General features: G+C 48.8%; 6 protein-coding genes across 6 annotated transcripts; 2 read left to right on the top strand and 4 right to left on the bottom strand.

Moving 5' to 3' along the window:
* Nucleotides 1-134: 134 nt before the first annotated feature.
* On the bottom strand, nucleotides 135-1,262 carry BDV37DRAFT_247851 (uncharacterized protein). The gene is made up of 2 exons (XM_032081925.1): nucleotides 831-1,262; nucleotides 135-783 (listed from the first exon to the last, which is right to left on the bottom strand). The coding sequence occupies exons 1-2, from the start codon at nucleotides 983-985 to the stop codon at nucleotides 363-365; spliced, it is 576 nt and encodes a 191-aa protein (XP_031941513.1). The 5' UTR covers nucleotides 986-1,262; the 3' UTR covers nucleotides 135-362.
* On the bottom strand, nucleotides 1,239-4,300 carry BDV37DRAFT_247848 (DEAD/DEAH box helicase). Its single transcript, XM_032081924.1, has 3 exons — nucleotides 3,678-4,300; nucleotides 3,360-3,581; nucleotides 1,239-3,284 (listed from the first exon to the last, which is right to left on the bottom strand). The coding sequence occupies exons 2-3, from the start codon at nucleotides 3,560-3,562 to the stop codon at nucleotides 1,436-1,438; spliced, it is 2,052 nt and encodes a 683-aa protein (XP_031941512.1). The 5' UTR covers nucleotides 3,563-3,581; nucleotides 3,678-4,300; the 3' UTR covers nucleotides 1,239-1,435.
* A 998-nt stretch (nucleotides 4,301-5,298) lies between these two features.
* BDV37DRAFT_247840 (cyclophilin-like domain-containing protein) lies at nucleotides 5,299-6,868 on the bottom strand. The gene is made up of 6 exons (XM_032081923.1): nucleotides 6,594-6,868; nucleotides 6,442-6,519; nucleotides 6,361-6,377; nucleotides 6,198-6,301; nucleotides 5,996-6,140; nucleotides 5,299-5,919 (listed from the first exon to the last, which is right to left on the bottom strand). The coding sequence occupies exons 1-6, from the start codon at nucleotides 6,702-6,704 to the stop codon at nucleotides 5,748-5,750; spliced, it is 627 nt and encodes a 208-aa protein (XP_031941511.1). The 5' UTR covers nucleotides 6,705-6,868; the 3' UTR covers nucleotides 5,299-5,747.
* Nucleotides 6,869-7,028: 160 nt separating this feature from the next.
* Nucleotides 7,029-7,773, top strand: BDV37DRAFT_116264 (mitochondrial 37S ribosomal protein uS13m). The gene is made up of 4 exons (XM_032078486.1): nucleotides 7,029-7,085; nucleotides 7,145-7,189; nucleotides 7,250-7,516; nucleotides 7,580-7,773. The coding sequence occupies exons 1-4, from the start codon at nucleotides 7,083-7,085 to the stop codon at nucleotides 7,622-7,624; spliced, it is 360 nt and encodes a 119-aa protein (XP_031941510.1). The 5' UTR covers nucleotides 7,029-7,082; the 3' UTR covers nucleotides 7,625-7,773.
* A 149-nt stretch (nucleotides 7,774-7,922) lies between these two features.
* BDV37DRAFT_271516 (uncharacterized protein) lies at nucleotides 7,923-12,412 on the bottom strand (the record flags this gene model as incomplete). Its single annotated transcript, XM_032084733.1, has 7 exons — nucleotides 7,923-9,259; nucleotides 9,330-9,514; nucleotides 9,564-9,652; nucleotides 9,750-10,551; nucleotides 10,602-11,607; nucleotides 11,659-12,154; nucleotides 12,251-12,412. 7 exons carry the CDS (start codon nucleotides 12,410-12,412, stop codon nucleotides 7,923-7,925), a joined length of 4,077 nt encoding a protein of 1,358 aa, XP_031941509.1.
* A 292-nt stretch (nucleotides 12,413-12,704) lies between these two features.
* On the top strand, nucleotides 12,705-16,721 carry BDV37DRAFT_116258 (putative zinc metalloprotease). The gene is made up of 4 exons (XM_032078485.1): nucleotides 12,705-12,998; nucleotides 13,300-14,267; nucleotides 14,320-16,391; nucleotides 16,452-16,721. Exons 2-4 carry the CDS (start codon nucleotides 13,376-13,378, stop codon nucleotides 16,635-16,637), a joined length of 3,150 nt encoding a protein of 1,049 aa, XP_031941508.1. The 5' UTR covers nucleotides 12,705-12,998; nucleotides 13,300-13,375; the 3' UTR covers nucleotides 16,638-16,721.
* The last annotated feature ends 107 nt before the right edge of the window (nucleotides 16,722-16,828 follow it).

The raw sequence follows: 16,828 nt of genomic DNA, 5'->3' as shown, positions 1-16,828 counted from the left end.
AATCAATGCGGGCGCGGAGTAAGTACAGTACAGCTTAAATAAACCGAACAAATCAAGATAATATACAAGATAATTAAGAAGCTCAGCATAAGAGCATAATTTCCATAACCCATAAGTGCTCTTTATTATAGAAACTTCTCCCTACGCTCAATGATTGATTGTGACCTTATTAACCCAGTGTGTCTGTAGGGCTTTCACTTCTAACTGCTACGAGGAATTCATGGACCACGGGCATCGCAGGATGTACTACACCAAGTAGATAAGACTAGAATCAAACTTTTTGTCCTGATAAATAGCTCCCCTTCGCGCGAGACAGATAAAGCCCCCGTGAACAGGGCCGTCTTCGGCATATCTCGTCGAGCCTATATCGCTACTGACATGAGACAATGATGTCTAGCATAACCACAAAAAATCATAAGTGCCAGCAAATGCAGCATTCCATCCTCCACGGTCCCCAGTGCAGAGAACATAATCTTTTTGTGGACACAGCAGCTCAAGCCCAACGCCATACACAATGCAAAGAAAAATCCCTTCTCTATCACTCGCATCACGTTATCATGCACCGCCTGTCCCAGAGGCAGTGTCAAAAAAGAAACAAATACCCGCCGAAGAAGGCCCGTGGTCGCAAAGCGCTGTTTGGTAGCCCTCGCACCGTCTCTTCCACACAGGAGCGATGCGTAGCAAGAAGGACTCCAGCCATAGCCGAGGCCGCCATGGAGCAACGCATGGGGAAGAGAGCAGCACGAGGCAGAAACAGTAGCGACGCATGCATAAGAAGTGAAACTTGAATGTCGGAGGTTCAGACAAATAAATAAGGAAATGGAAAAAACCCGCCATGAGATACCGAAAAAGGAAGAGATCTATCTTGCAAGACACGGTCGATGCGTTGCCACAGCACCAAGCAGATGAAACCATAAAAAGCACTTTTCTGAAACCGAAAAGCCGGCACTCCTGCTCGGCGCACATAGTTCAAGCGGATCTCCATATGGCCGCCTGAGAACAAAAAGGGTATCTGACAGAAGCGGTCGCAGGAGAAAGACAACGCAATCTATGTTCATGCAATGCCGACCAAGATGCTCTCGATTACATAAAGGGTATAACCAGGAGCAGTAACATGGTGAGATCGGACCGCATCATAAGACCATGTCTAAAATCGAGAACAAGCAAACGAAATCTGCGAAATGCTCAAAAATAGAGAACACCGATAACTCGACGTGATAAAATGAAACAAGACGATGAAGAACAAAAAAAAAAAAAAAAAATCTAAAAGGAAGTCGTGGCAGTCATGACAAAGCCGTTCCTGAGATAAAACAAAAAAGAAAAAAACAACTCAGGGCTCGTTCTGATCGTATCCGTCAAATGAAAGGCAAATGAAGATAAATGGAGCCAATCAGACCTGACGGCCTCGTCAGAGACCACGGGCATAACCCCGGATTTACCACCAGGAGGAAGGTCCAGTAGGGCCCGAGGGGTTTCCATAGCCGCCGCCGCCGCTGCCGCCGTAGCCGTAGCTGCCGCCGCTGCCGCCGCCACCAGCACCACCACCGTAAGAGGGAGCGCCACCACCGTAGCTACCACCATAGCCAGCACTGGGACCGCCGTAGCTGCTGCCACCGAAGGAAGGAGGACCGCCCATACCGCCGCCCATCCGACGCATATCACGGGTGGCGTTGGCTCCACGGCCACGACCTCCACGGCCGCCACGGCCACCATATCCACTGCCCTCACGAGCAATGCTCTCCAAGAACGACGGAACCTCCTGGTGAGCCTCCTTGAGAAGGTCAATCAGATCGCGAACGACGCCGCGGTTGCCACGGTTGAAGAAGGCGGTTGCAATACCGGTGTTACCCGCACGACCGGTACGACCGATACGGTGAACATAGTCGTCAATATCAGTAGGCAGGTCGTAGTTGATAACGTGAGTAACGTTGGGGATATCAAGACCACGAGCAGCGACAGCAGTAGCAACCAAGATAGGGCAACGGCCGGAACGGAACATCTCCAAAGCACGCTCACGCTCACGCTGAGTACGGTCACCGTGAATGGCGGTGGCAGGGAAGCGCTGGTTGAGCAGGAAGTCCGACAGAGAGTCGGCCATGCGCTTGGTCTCAACGAAAATGAGGGTGAGACCGCTAGTGCCATGAGTGTGGAGAATATCCAAGAGAACCGAACGCTTATCGTGATCTTCGACGTATTCAACTTTCTGGGTGATGTTCTCGGAGGTTGAGCCGACACGGCCAACAGAAAGGAAAACATAATCCTTCAGGAAGTCGCGAGCCAGCATCTGGATGTCGCGAGGGAAGGTGGCAGAAAACATCAGGGTTTGACGGTCATTAACATGAGGCATATCTTCACCCTCCACAATGCGGCGGATCTGAGGCTCGAAACCCATGTCCAACATGCGATCAGCTTCGTCCAGGATCAAGTACTTGATGTTGACAAGAGAAATGCGGCCACGCTCAATAAGATCCACGAGACGACCAGGAGTGGCAACCAGAAGATCACAACCACGTTCAATCTGACGGAGCTGAGATCCAATGTCGGCACCACCGTAGACGACGCAGGGACGAACCCAAGAGCGGTAAGCGAACTTTCGGGCTTCATCGAAGATCTGAGAGACAAGTTCACGAGTTGGGGCCAAGATAAGGGACGTTGGGTAGGCCTTGCGCTGACGGCCGTAGCTGAACTGGCCGGATGCCGGGGCAGGAGTCGGGGAAGGACCGTTCTGGAAGGCCTGAGACAAGATTGGGAACAAGAAACCACCAGTCTTTCCAGAACCAGTCTGGGCACAAGCCATCAGGTCACGGCCATTCATCACGATAGGAATAGAGTACTTCTGCACCGGGGTAGGAGTCTGGTAGTAAGCGAGCTTGATGTTGGCAATCAGGTGGTCGTCCAGAGGAGGGTTGGTGAATGCGTTGACGGGCTCGGGAACATCGTGACCGGAGGCTTCCACGGGAATATCGTCGTAGTTGGCAAAGTTGATACCAGTGTTCTGCTTAGTGGGATCGTTGGGCAGGCCGAAAAGTTCACGCTCCACGCGAGCATTGGCGGGACCAGGGATGTGCTTGCCGTCGCGCCACTGGCCATCTCCGGAGCCTCTGGCACTGCCTCCGCTTCCGCCATAAGAGCCTCCATGACCTGGGTTTCCGTAAGCATCAGGATTAAATGATCGGCGAGAACCTTCAGTGGGAGTCCAGCTGGTGTTACCATTGGTATTGGGACCGCGAGGGCTGAAATCAGGAGCACTAGCGTTGGCCCAGTTGCCACCGCGAGGAGCGCCTCTGTAAGATTATATGGTCAGTAACCCGCACACGACAGAGAGCAAGCTGCGAGGCGAATCCAGGAAAAATACATACCTTGAACCCCAAGAGTTGCCAGGTCCGCTAGGACCAGGGGCAGGGGGGGCAGCGGCGGGGGCTCCGTCCATGTTCGCACCACCCATTTGGCGTTGACGGAGATGGGGAGGGATGTAGGCAGCGCGGCCAGCGGAAGAGTTTGGGGCAGGCGCATGCTGAGATTCGTTGAGGGAAAGGTTTCCCATCTTCAAGCCGTCGGCCATCTTTGCGGTATTTCACTAACTATCCCGAGATGACAGATAAGCAATGTATTCCAAGTTGCACAGGTGGAATGCGGGTTTCCTGGCGCGGAAATGAGATGGTGGTATATGGACGTACAAAAGAGGGAAAGAAAAAAGAAGTGCTGTTTTTAAAAACCCGGGGAGCAGAAGCGCGATCTGCTTATCGTCAAAAAATGGGAAAAGAGCGCCCGAGATTCGTGTTTGTACAGGACTAGAGGGAAGGAGAGAAACGTGAAGAAGGTAAAGAAGTATCCTCGTGTCTCTCTATTGAGTGGCGATCCAGATGGATCGAATATGAGTAACACAACAAAAAGGTAAAAAAACGATTTGGGATTTGGAAACTTGAACAAGGCGATCTCCCAGATCTAACCCTCTATTAAATTGCAGAAAGAAAGAAAGGGGAAGAAAGAGAAAAAAAAGAGAAGTTGATAATATGTGGAAAAGAAAAGGAAAACCAATTTGGATTAGGGGAGGAGGTTTGAAAAAGGAAGAGGAAGAGATTAGGTTTTGTGGGAGAAGGAGAGGAAGTGAGGCAAAGCCTGACTTAATTTAGTGTTTGCAGTCACGCTCAGTGACCACCAACCTGTGTGTACTTACCACGGACTGTACTGGTACCTACTCGCTCTGGGTATTTTGCATGCGGTTCCAAAAAAAAATCTGTCCTGGGGGGTTTTTTTTTATTGGCACATCCAGCGTGGATTACAAAGACAGGGAAGGAAAAAAGGAAAAAAAAAAAAAAAAAAGGTAAAAAACTTCAGAAGCGAAGGCAAATAGGAAAAAAAAAAAAAGGGTAAGTTGCGGCGCCAATAGGTAATTATGGGCTGGGCCGAGTCTCTTTTTTTTTGGCCTTCTTTTTTCAATGTTTTGCCGTCACTGTGAAAAAGGGTTTTGCAGTTTTTTCAATGGAACCAACCGACCGTATTCTGTACCTCCTTAAGTATCTTGGATCTTGAAATCTTGGATCTCCTTTCTTTCTTTGTGACATGCTTCGGTAATTGTAGTTTTGGAATAAATAATCCTTCATAGATCAATTAGATAATAATTAAGTAAAACTTGTCACATCATCTATCTCAATATTATTTTGGTATGAGACTACAGAGTACCATCCATTAGATACCTACTGATTACTGGGTACTGTACTGGAGGGGTCCGAAGCAAGTACTAGTGACCTCCCTCGGACCAATCTGAGGGGTTCCAATGAAAACCACTGATTGAATCGGTACATTACTTACCCAGATGTACTCCAGAGTAATGATTATCGCCAATGATAGCACAAAGTACTTAGAGTACAGGGTTTCCATGAGTGTATACGGAGTAGGAATCATCTGAACAAAGATGATCATGTCTTTCTATCCTCCCTTTCGTTGTTATATCTGATCGTACACATACACAACTAACACAAAGGGAAATAAAACAACAAAAGACATCAAAGAATCCAATCGGGTATATACTGTACATACCATTCTCTACAGTAGTAGTACACAGCGTCCAGCAGAACAAAAGTGTAAGAAAAAGATCTTCATAAAACAGAAATACATATATCCACATAGCCACTCTGCATTTGCAGATTCCCACATGTCCCAGGAGAAGCAGAATTTGACATTTGCCACTCCTGGCAGTAACCAGTCACCTGACAAGGTTTGCCACGACCAAGTTGCTGAGCTGTTACTGACCGCTTCTATGGAAAAAAAAAAAAAGCCTGAGAACACACAAAGCGCGTTAGACGCTACGGGAGATATATGCCAGTGACGGGAGTAATGGATGGAAACTAGTTTTAGTTACCCTCTACGGAGTCCGGTCAAATTATATCGGTAAAACTTGAATCTAATTGGATAGTTGTTCCGCAGCAACTCTTGGAAATCGTCATCCTGCATTTATTTTCAAACAACGCTTTTCTCATCATTTGCTTTGCACTGGCACCGTGCCTTGCAAACCTTCCGAACAGAGATCACTATGAGGGCAACGGCAACAAGAAATACTACAAATCCAGATAGAGAAAAAGAATAAGAGGAAGCATAAGCGCTTGCTGATGCGGGTGCAGGTGCTGGTGAAGATGGTGCTGGAGTTTCCGATGGCTCCTCAGTGATAGCGATGTTTTCTTTAGAGGTCAAGAACTATCAGCACGTTTCAAACTCTTCCAAGAACCAAAAATTGACCCGGAGAAGGTCTACAGCTCCTTGTGGCTACCTTTGTCCTCGGACTCCAGCTCTCCACTCTTGACGATCTTGACCACCTGTTCGGGCTTGTCGCCAGGGGCCTTGGGGACGTTTTCGATGGCTTCAACCACCTCATAACCCTCAAGGACTTCGCCGAAAACAACGTGGCGGCCATCGAGCCATCTGTTCCGCTCGTCAGCATGGTTTTTCTCCGCGGGTCTTTTAATGAGGGCGTAATATCACTGCAGGAGATACATACGGAGTAGCAACAGTAGTGATGAAGAACTGAGAGCCGTTGGTATCCTTGCCGGCGTTGGCCATGCTCAGGAGTCCCTTCTTGGTGTGCCTAATCTTGAAGTTCTCATCCTTAAACTTGTTGCCGTAGATGGACTTTCCGCCAGTGCCTTATGCAGAACGTTAGCATGTGCTATGCTATTCAGTTTCGACAAGGGGAATCTCACCGTCACCGCGGGTGAAGTCACCACCCTGGATCATGAACTCCTTAATGACACGGTGGAAGGTAGAGCCCTCGTAACCAAAGCCCTTCTCGCCGGTGGCGAGAGCCCTTAAGCGTTTTATGTTAGCACACAAGATATCCAGATTTAATATCAAGATAGCCCATACCGGAAGTTCTCAGCGGTCTGTCCAGGAAAAATCTCATTAGCATAATCCTAGGCAAGGTATGGAGGCAGTAAGGATCGTTACCTTGGGAACGGTCTTGCCGTACAATCCGAGCACCACTCTGCCCAAAGGCTTATCGCCATGCTCAATGTCGAAGTACACCTATCCGGAATGACCAATGAGTATACACGAAGAGAAGCAACACTCATCAAGAGCGATAAGGATAGGGTGTTTACCTTAGAAGTGATCTTCGGGCCACGGGGCTGATTAGCTTCCTCGGCGTGGACCAGAGCCAGTCCAACAGCCAGAACGAAGAAAAACGATAAGAAGAGGTTTCTGAAGTTCATGATGACTTAGATTGTCTCCGTTTCCTGGAGATCTCCAACAATGACTTGGATAGTACAATTGGAGTGGAAGGAAGAATCGCGGGACTGAAGGGCCAGCTTTCAATTGCGGAGATGCCAAGATGCCATCATTCCAAATGCAGGCAACGTTTGTATTTTGAGCTGAGATTTGTGTAATTTTCCTCCCATGTATGGTGTAATTCGCCCCAGAAGCTTAAATCTTACCATGGGTGTATTGAAATATACCGCAATCAACCCGGAGGAATGTTGTTGCGATGTGATTTCTTCCGCGCTCCGGAGATCAATCATTGCGCCGGAGGAACAATTGCGGAGTGCAGTTTGTCCCATTTCGAGCAGACCGGATTCATCTAGTCAGGCAAGATGGTATGCTGTTTCTAGTCGTATATCAAATCCTTCAGGACTCACGGCTAATAGTCACTTAGGTCTTCATCCTGGGCGTGAACTTCCCTGAGCGGAACCTCGTCAAGGCAAGCACTCCAGCAACCAATGCACCATCGCTTCCTTACCAAATCTAACACTTTCACCAGACATCGCTTCAGTCCTTTTTCGGCATTGGGAACACTGGCTCGTCACGCCTTCTAGCCCGCTTTCACATCCACCCTACATGCAAAGTTGGCGAGCTGGCAAACAAGCAGGTCCTCGATATCACGGCCGCTTTGTCTGAGATGAAAATCGAGAACGACCTTCGCAGACAATACCTGGATGATATCAAGCGCTTGAAGGAGACGGGTACGTACCGGGGTAGACGGCATGCATTGGGGCTCCCAGTTCGTGGACAGAGAACAAGAACTCAGGTTGGTTTTACTCTCATATTCCTGTTTCTCAGGAAGTAGATGAGCTAATGCTTGTTTGTATAGATCAAAACTGCTGTCAAGCTCAATCGTATGGAGAGAAGGCTCTGAGCTCACTGCTGCGGCTGTTTGTATCTTGTTGGACCTCGCGATCTTTATGTGGGGGGCATGGCATGGCGTTAATTTTAATTTCTTGAATTGAGTATCAGCTACAGTCTAAAAACTTATGAGATGTACTATATCCAGAGAACGAATGTGCAGCCAAAAGATTGCTGTATCCCGTCTCTATGTCTCACAGGATCTATAAGCATCTGAAAGGACATCGACTTGTATGATAGTGAAAAAAAATTTAAACAGTCTCAACTTTTCATCCTATAGTAAAACGCCAGGCCCATATGTGCAACTTGTTCTACGCAGAAGATAAGACGCCTTCGCCCCGATTGATCTGGATCCTCTTGTCCTCACCCGCACTGACAATGCCTACTGTTCCATCCCAGGCCACACCGAAAACCTTGACGCCCTCTCCGCCAACACGCTTGGCCTCAGATTTACCTTGTTCTTCCAGGCTCTTGCGGGAGATGGAATATACACTTTCCCCAACCACGCCATCCTTGTCCGTCTTCGTGGCCCGGATGTCCCAAATCCGGCATGTACCGTCATGACTTCCACTAATGAGACCATAGGAACTGTTAGGATCACGAGCCAACGAGACAACTGCGTTTGTGTGGCCTCGCAGAGTCATGGCTGCAATTGTAGTTGCGGACGCCCGAGGATCGATCAGGGTGATATGACGAGCGGAGGTACCTGCGGCGAGGAGGTGGTGCTCAGGGAGGTGCTCAAGTGAAAGCAGCGAGTGAGCTGTTGTCCGAGTATCCACAAGTGTAGCGGTTACAAGATCCCATGTACGCAGGGAATGGTCCCAAGAAGCCGAATAACCGACAGTGGAATCATTGGAGTCGAAAATTGCAGCCGACACAGGCGCACTGTGAGAGGACAAGAGTGCCAAGGGTCCTCGTTGCGGGATGGTCACAGACGAATTCAACTTTCTCCTCTTGGAGCTCCTCAAGGCTGCAGATGGCAATAAATCCTCTGGAGCGGCTGGCGCATCCGATTTCTTGGTTGACCAGAAACCTATGCTGTGGTCTGACGAGGCAGAAAGGATGCGATTCGAAGGGGCATGGACAGACAATGAGTTGATCGGGCCCTTGTGCCCATACAACTCGAGTTGGGGTGCTATTTTGCCCGAGAAACCATCGCCATCCTCAGAATACTTCCACAGACGCACTGTTCGGTCGAGACCTGCGGATACAATCGAATTTGGGGAAATGAATTTGGCGGCTTTAATAGATGCGGTATGGCCTCCATCAGCGGCAGATGGCGAGGTTGCAATTATTTGAGATGACATATTCCACATTCGAAGCAGGCCATCGTAGCTGCCGGAGAGGATCTTCTCTTGGCCTGCGCCAATTGTTGCAGAGGCCAACGAAGCGGCGGGCGAGGTCGCGGAAAGCACATCAACCGAGCTTACCCAGTCATCATGCTCAAACGATGCAATATGCAGAGGTGGAATCAAGGCTCTCACATATTCGATTTCTAGAGTAGTTTCCGCAGAAATACCATTGGCAGTCAGGTATTCATCGATCGAAGTCCGGAGGAAAGACCCGTTGATCAAAAACTCGAATGGAATTGGCTTGTCACTGCCAAGGAGATTGTTCACCAACGTGGAGAGTGCATATCTTCGAAGACCTACATAATTAGATCTCTGTACGAAAACAGACGCTAGGAAAATGGGAGACCTGGCGTAAGATAATCTCACCTGTGGGAACGAGAATCGGGCCGGTATTCTCAGGTAATGCAATGTCTTCTTGTTTGCTAGTGAGCTGCACACGAACCTGCCTCTGCGCAGAGGCCGCAGCCGAAGTGGAATTTGAGCCTTCGCTCATTTTGGAACCGTAGAAGGACAAATGGAACTGGGAAGTCTGAAGCGGCGTTGTCGAAAATCTAATCGGTTCGCAGTGGACAAAAACTGCGCAAACTGCGGAAAAAATACGGCGACCGATGCGGCCAATTGCGCAGTGCGCGGAGATCCCCCGCAGTCAGCCTACAAGAACTATGTATAACTACTGTTCTTTGCCCTAGCTCTAAACTCTGTAGATGGTATGGTCTAATTGCCTATCAAATTATACTCCACTTCTATATATAATACGTTTGTGACCTGTCCCTATCATCGCGAGACTCGTCGAATTTCTGCAATTGCCTTCCGCCTGTAGTCAGACTCAGCGAAAAGAGCCTTGATAAGGTCAACCACCTCCTCAGGCGAAAATTCTAGGCGTAGTTCGCCTTCTAGCCAGAGAAACTTGATGTCGGCCAACGAGCTTTCCAGTATGTTGATAAGGTACTGGAATTTCAACCAATCTCGTACATAGACAGCGGTCATTGGTACATGTGCGTTATCGTCCGCTGTCTCTGGCATGAATAGATCTTCCAGCTTAGACACTTGGTTGCAGAACGACACAAGCTGTTGGGATTGAGCCTCCGATATATCACCTAGTTCTTCGATCTCGATGATGATCTTGTTGATAACAGTTGAAACCAGAGAACCAACAGACTGAAGTAGTGCGGAATGTGACAGAATCGGTTGCCATTCCCTGTAGACGTCATGGATTCTGTCCACAGTTGCACCAACTGCATTTTCACATTCTCCCAGGAACGGTTGCTCAGAGCATTGGCTGAAACCTTGTGCGCCGTCCAGCAGGTCTGTGACGATGGTGCGTTGCGTTTGCATCTCTCTACTGTAGGCGAATTTGCCATACTTCTCGAGCGCATCGATATCGGCATGGAGCCTGGTGAGCTGATGTTCCTTTGAGAGATTACGCACTTTATCAGCAAGATACAAACAATCGTTGTATAAGTACATTTGCCCTGAGTTGAGTTTAAGGCCGTAGAACGATGATGCCGTGGCCTTGAACATGGCGAGTATCAAGGTCGGAAGTGCAAGAAGGCCTGCACCAGAGGAAACAACGCGGGAGTGAGAATGCCTAGAACAGAGTCAGTGCATGTGTGGATATCTAAGTCAAGCTCGACGTACATAGGCTGTGATATAGCTGCAGAGTCTTTGATTTGCTGCTGAATGATTTCGAGGATAGAATCAGGGATGTCGGTTACGGTGTACTGCTCTTTCAATGTGACCTCCCGGGGAGAGGAATGATGTGCCGACTCTTTCCCATTGACAGATTTGCCCCCATTTGTACTTTTAGTCTGTGCATCATCGGGCTGCTCTTCCTCATCTTCGTCTCCCCAACCCCAAGCATCGGCAGCGTCATCTTCAGCAGATGGATCAGGCTTCGTTTCAGCTGTGTTCTCCTCGGTATCGTCGTCAAGACCCCATGCGCTGACATCCTCTTCGTCTTCTTTATTTCCAGCATGCTTCGTTGCGGTCTCGTGTTCGTTCTCGTCATCCCAGCCAGCATCCCAATCGTCAGTCGTATTATCCAGTAGAACCTCATCCTTACCAGAAACCTCCTCTTTTTCAATACGCTCTACCTGCTTTGTGGTACCCTGACTAACAGCCAGGACTTTGCGAACTTGGTCCAATGAATCGACTCGACGCCTGGTTAGCCATAAACGAGGGGCCTGATTGACCCAAGAAACAAGTTCCTCGTACCCCTGCCACCCAAATGTCTCCAACGTATTGGTAAACTTTAAAACGTAATTTAAGATGTCTTCGAACATACTCAGACCTTCAAGGTCTGTTGGTATCGCAGAAGACAGCCAGAAGGATATCACCTTCGATGAAAGTGTCGGGATGAGTGAATCCGAAAATGAGTCCGAGACTGTTGCTGGAAGGTGTTGGCGTAGGAAGCCCAAGGCTGTGGCGAGGCGGTCCAAAACCTCAGACACTGATGCCTTCGATGGTTGGGATTCTATCTGAATTGAAGACTCTCCAATCTTGATACCACGGCTTTGCCCTTCAACTGCAGGCAGTAGAATAGGATCGAAAAGGGTAGCAAGTAAGTCTTTCTCGAACTTATCCTTGCACAACGCGAGCATATCAAGGTGGGCCAGAGCCGCGATAGTTTCTTCCAATGAATGTCCTGCTTGGTTCAGCAAGAAATTGTGAGATCCAGGATTGGGGAAATTCTTACCATTGTCATTCAAGAGTGTCAAGATACTCTCCCTTCTGTTAACGTTCAGCTGCTTGCTCCAGCGAGCACGGAGGTACTCCGCAATTTCCCTCCGCAGTTCGCTGACATTCTCTAATAATACGTGCATGACAGTGGTGTTTGAAAAGAGATTGTCTTTTCTTATGGCCTCCTCGGTCGCTTCTAATGTTTCGATTGCGTCCATCACCTGGCCCTCCCCAAGGATGGCCCGCCCAGCATCGAGTCGCTGACATAGTCTTTGTACCTCTTCAAGTGTGTGCGTTACAGCTTGGTTGAATGCGATTTCAGTTTCAACCAAATGAAACTTGGCAGCGGCGTCTTCAACCTTCAGTTGTAAAGGGTTTGTATTCTCATGCTGCGCGACGATCTCCCTCGCAGTGATACGAGATCGCTCGATGTCTGCATGAAGTTGTTTTGCTTGCGAAATCCATCCATCGGCGTCAAAGTCATTGTCCCGGCTTAGTGCAGTAATCTCCGCCTATTTGACATGACAAAAAAAATAAGTATATCGTGGATTAGTCGCAAGGGCAATAGCGCTGGCCGCAGCGCGGGGTTCGCAACTGGTGCTACTCACCTCCACTTCCTCCCTTGCCTTTGATATAAGATCTAGCTCCCTTGCGAGAGCAGATACCGGAAACTCCGCGGCAATTACATTCTCAGATGTTGGGTAGGTGCCCTCCGTTACAAAACCAAGCACTGACTGGCATATCTCCTGCTCCGATGCCTTGTGGGCCATAGCGAACGTGTCCGATTGCGACCAGCTCCGCCGTTCGTCAACGAATGATAAGGCTCCTCCGAGGACAGAACAAACGCGAGTGACCCAATCCGCTACTCACTGTCTGCAGATTGAAAGCCCCTTGAAAATTGAATTGCCTGGAATGGTTGGGAGCAGCAAGCAGAGGAGAAGAAGGAAACAAGCTGTCAACCCCATGTGACTTCATCGCTTTCACCGCCTTGGCCCCAATTCACGACCATTCAATTGGAGGAATCTTTGTGGACTATGAGTTGTTAATGACTTAGTTTTGTTGCTCCTTTTGACTATTTATTTTGCTTTCACTCCTTCTAACTCTCATTGACCTGTGCAGAGGTCATGTCCTGAGTATCTCTACATGTGTAATTGAGCATTTGTTGGCGTGGTGATCCTCTAAAACAACGGGACCCAAACTCCACTCTCCGTCACAGCTCGAGGGGACCGAAACCCAACTGCGGCCAAACTGTCCACGACGTCCTTGTAACATTAATATCAACTGTTAAGCAGAGTCCATCGTGCTGTCCCGACTCTTCTTACGAGGCCTGACTTGGGCAAACCCTATTCGATCCATGTAAGTTCCTATCGTCAGCTCGCTATTTTTGGGAAGAAAAAAGAAAAAAAGAGAAAAAAAAAAGCCGGCAAAAAAGTGGAAACAGCCCCTCTTCAATCAAGTCGCATAAAGCCACTGTTTACCCATTGGGGGTATTATATCACCGAATGTGTTTCCGCATGCTTTGTGGATGCTGTTCACCTTGACCTGCTTCTTCAATGTCCTATTTGTATCTTAGTTTGCTTTGACTTAGTAGTGAAATCCGTGCTTTATCTTGTGGTCTAGCGTCGCTATATAGTATCGCCTACTGACCCCTGTACAGATCATTGTCACAAACAACGATCGCAGACTCTGGGTTTAAGATACATCGTCAGAGGTTTTCAGGGTCGGTTAGCAAAATGTCCCCGAGTCAGAAAAGCCATTTCAAGTTACTACAGAAATTCAAACCGGACTACTCGCCAAGCGAATTTGTCCAGTATGAATCTGAGAGAACTGGTATGCGGGTCGTGGTCATCGACCAAAAAGGCCCTAAAGTAACAGGATACTTTGTCCTTGCCACGGAAATCCATGATGATTCCGGAGCCCCGCATACGTTGGAGCACTTATGCTTCATGGGCTCTCGTAATTACAGATACAAGGGATTTCTTGATAAGCTCGCTACGCGGGTTTATTCTAGTACCAATGCCTGGACAGCTACAGACCATACGGCGTACACGCTTGACACAGCAGGTTGGGAAGGATTTGCACAGATTCTGCCTGTATACCTCGAGCATGTAATAGCTCCAACCTTGACAGACGAAGGCTGCTACACAGAAGTACATCACGTCGATGGAACTGGAAACGATGCAGGCGTTGTGTACTCTGAGATGCAGGGTGTGCAGAATAACTCCGCAGAACTTATAGACTTGAGTGCTCGTCGTTTGACTTACCCACATGGTGTGGGCTTCCGTTATGAGACTGGTGGTATGATGGAGCAGCTCCGCGTTCTCACGGCAGAGAGAATTAGAGAATTTCACCGAGAGATGTATCAACCGAAAAACCTGTGCTTGATCATCACGGGTGAGGTCGACCATGCCAATATGCTTGAGACACTGGACAAATTTGAAGATACCATTCTAGATGTTATCCCAAGTCCAGATGCTCCGTTCAAGCGACCATGGGTGGACTCCAAACAGGCCCCGCCATTGGAAAAGTCTATTGTGGAGAAGGTAGAATTTCCCGAAGAAGATGAGTCTTTTGGAGAGATCGAGATCAGATTCCTGGGACCGGATTCTACAGATCCTGTTCAAAGTAAGCAGCCAACCTTCCCTTTCATCTCGCAACTATGCTCACACTTTCAAAGCTGGGGCCCTCAATGTTACACTTTTGTACCTTGCCGGATCATCCGCTTCACTCCTAGACAACATACTTGTCGAAAAGGAACAACTGGCAAGTGCCGTCTACTATGCCACTGAAGACCACCCCTCTTTTGAGATTCGGTTCACTCTGACCAGTGTGGAAACCGATAAGCTAGCCCAAGTGGAACAGCGCTTCTTTGAAGTGCTGAAGGATGCAATGGAGAAAGAGCTAGACATGAACTATCTCAAAGAATGTATTGACCGACAAAGGCGGACCTGGAAATTCTCTACTGAAAGCTCCGCTTCCTCCCTCGCCGAGTACGTTATCTCGGATTTCCTGTTTGGAAAGAGGGATGGTTCGACTCTCCTGGATGTTGCGACTTTGAAAGAGTACGACGTACTGGAGAAGTGGAGTGAGAATGAATGGCGAAGTTTCATTAAGAGATGGATTTCGGATGCTCCCCATGTCACTATTTTGGGCGTGCCATCTATGAAGATGTCTGAGACGCTAAAGAAGGAGGAAGAAGCCAGAGTGGCAGCACAGAAAAAGCGTCTTGGTGAAGCAGGCCTGAAGCAGCTGGCTGAGAAGCTCAAAAAAGCAAAAGCCGAGAACGACAAGGAGATTCCCAAGGAGATGCTGGAGAAATTCAGCATCCCTGGGGTTGAATCAATCCATTTTGTGGAAACTACCACGGCCAGATCTGGTGCTGCTTTGAAGGCGGGACGCCCTGACCACACTGCCCAGAAGCTCGTAGACGCCGATGGCTCCGAAATGCCTCTGTTTATCCACTTTGAGCATATTCCTAGCAATTTCGTCCAGCTTTCCCTTCTTATCTCAGCTCAGTCTGTTCCGGTTCAACTTCGTCCCCTTCTTTCTATCTACACTGAAGCTTTCTTCAACCTCCCAGTTCAGCGTGATGGAAAAACCATCAACTTCGAACAGGTTGTTGTTGAACTGGAGAGGGACACAGTTGGATATGCGATGGAAAATGCCAGAAGTCTCGGCAACTCAGAAATGCTGCGTATCTCCTTCCAAGTCGAGCTGGAGAAGTATAGCACGGCGATTGCATGGCTTCAGGAGCTGTCCTGGAACTCAATCTTCGACGTGGAGCGACTGCGAGCAATTACTAGTCGTCTTCTCTCCGACGTGCCGGATTCCAAGCGTAGTGGCGATGACATGCTCGCAGCAGTGCATGTCATGGTCCACTACGCAGCTGAGTCCATAGTCCGCGCCCGAAGCACCCTAGTGAAGGCACGCTATCTCAAGAGGATCAAGAAACAGTTGGCTGAGGAACCAGAAGTCGTGGTCTCCCGCATGGAAGAAATCCGAAAGGCACTGTTCCAGTTCGAAAACATGCGAGTGTTGGTCATTGCTGATCTTGAGAAACTCAAGAGTCCTGTCTCTTCCTGGAAGCCATTTGTCGAGCGACTTGGCGCGATTTCTACCCTCCAGCCCATCACAGCAAGAAGAGCTTTGCTGAGCGAGGCCGGTCAGAAATTGGGTGGAGAGTCCTATGTGGTTCCTATGCCCACTATTGACTCGTCGTTCGCGTACGCAACCGCTCGGGGCCTTGATTCGTACAACGACCCCAGACTTCCTGCGTTGTTGGTTGCAATTGCCTACATGAATGCAGTTGAGGGTCCTCTTTGGGTTGCAGTTCGTGGCACTGGACTGGCATATGGCACCAACTTTGCTTACAACATCGACACTGGCTTTGTCAATTTCGACGTGTATCGGTCCCCTAACGCTCACAAGGCCTTTGAGTCAAGCAAGCAGATTGTCAAGGACCATCTGTCCGGTGCTATTCCGTTCGACCCTCTGATGCTGGAGGGATCGATCAGCAGCATTGTGGTCAGCTATGCCAACGAGCAGGCGACCATTGCCGGTGCAGCCCAAGGCAGCTTTACCCGCCAGGTCGTGCGCAACTTGCCCAGCGACTACAAGGAGAAGATGCTTCGGCAGGTTCGGAACATTAGCGTTGACGATATTAAGGGCGCGCTCCGGGACATCATTCTTCCCCTGTTTGATCCCAAGACGGCTAACATCGTTATTACCTGCGCTACCGTGCTTGAAGAGGTATGATAACAACTGACAGTCCAACCGTTTAAAGCGCACAAAGCTAACCAGTTCGCTCAGACTATCAAGGAGGGTCTCCAGTCGTCCGGTTTCACTCCCGAGGTGCAGCCGCTCAAGGACTTTGAGGACGACTACGGCCTGAAGGTTGGTGATGACGAGGACGAGGAGTCCGACGACGAAGACGATGATGACGAATATGAAACTGGATCGGAAGATGATGAAGATGACGAAGATGACGACGAGTGATGTTTTTCAATAACGAACCGGATATTTTACGATGATTGGAATGGTATACATCAAGATTTGGCATGAAACAACCGACCAGTAGACGAAGACAGGCAACTACCGCAGCAATAGAAAACCCATAGATTAGGAAACTCAATCTAATGTTTGTTTTCTTTTTCTTTGAGAGATGCTGCCAGTATCTACGCACTATA

This window comes from Aspergillus pseudonomiae (genome assembly GCF_009193645.1).
Source record: "Aspergillus pseudonomiae strain CBS 119388 unplaced genomic scaffold BDV37scaffold_32, whole genome shotgun sequence".
Classification (NCBI taxonomy): Eukaryota; Fungi; Ascomycota; class Eurotiomycetes; order Eurotiales; family Aspergillaceae; genus Aspergillus; species Aspergillus pseudonomiae.
This window is presented reverse-complemented; position numbering and strand designations above follow the sequence as displayed.

Excerpts from the sequence above, each read along its gene's own strand:
- BDV37DRAFT_116258 (XM_032078485.1), top strand. The coding sequence starts at position 13,376 with ATGTCCCCGAGTCAGAAAAGCCATTTCAAGTTACTACAGAAATTCAAA. Across the intron at positions 14,268-14,319 it reads TTCTACAGATCCTGTTCAAA|CTGGGGCCCTCAATGTTACA; the intron begins GTAAGCAGCCAA and ends ACACTTTCAAAG. Across the intron at positions 16,392-16,451 it reads GCGCTACCGTGCTTGAAGAG|ACTATCAAGGAGGGTCTCCA; the intron begins GTATGATAACAA and ends CAGTTCGCTCAG.
- BDV37DRAFT_247840 (XM_032081923.1), bottom strand. The coding sequence starts at position 6,704 with ATGAACTTCAGAAACCTCTTCTTATCGTTTTTCTTCGTTCTGGCTGTT. Across the intron at positions 6,520-6,593 it reads GCCCGAAGATCACTTCTAAG|GTGTACTTCGACATTGAGCA; the intron begins GTAAACACCCTA and ends CATTCCGGATAG. Across the intron at positions 6,141-6,197 it reads TGACTTCACCCGCGGTGACG|GCACTGGCGGAAAGTCCATC; the intron begins GTGAGATTCCCC and ends GTTCTGCATAAG.
- BDV37DRAFT_247848 (XM_032081924.1), bottom strand. The coding sequence starts at position 3,562 with ATGGCCGACGGCTTGAAGATGGGAAACCTTTCCCTCAACGAATCTCAG. Across the intron at positions 3,285-3,359 it reads GGCAACTCTTGGGGTTCAAG|AGGCGCTCCTCGCGGTGGCA; the intron begins GTATGTATTTTT and ends ATAATCTTACAG.
- BDV37DRAFT_247851 (XM_032081925.1), bottom strand. The coding sequence starts at position 985 with ATGGAGATCCGCTTGAACTATGTGCGCCGAGCAGGAGTGCCGGCTTTT. Across the intron at positions 784-830 it reads TTTTCGGTATCTCATGGCGG|TTTCACTTCTTATGCATGCG; the intron begins GTTTTTTCCATT and ends CCGACATTCAAG.
- BDV37DRAFT_116264 (XM_032078486.1), top strand. Across the intron at positions 7,190-7,249 it reads CTGAGCGGAACCTCGTCAAG|ACATCGCTTCAGTCCTTTTT; the intron begins GCAAGCACTCCA and ends CACTTTCACCAG. Across the intron at positions 7,517-7,579 it reads GACAGAGAACAAGAACTCAG|ATCAAAACTGCTGTCAAGCT; the intron begins GTTGGTTTTACT and ends TTGTTTGTATAG.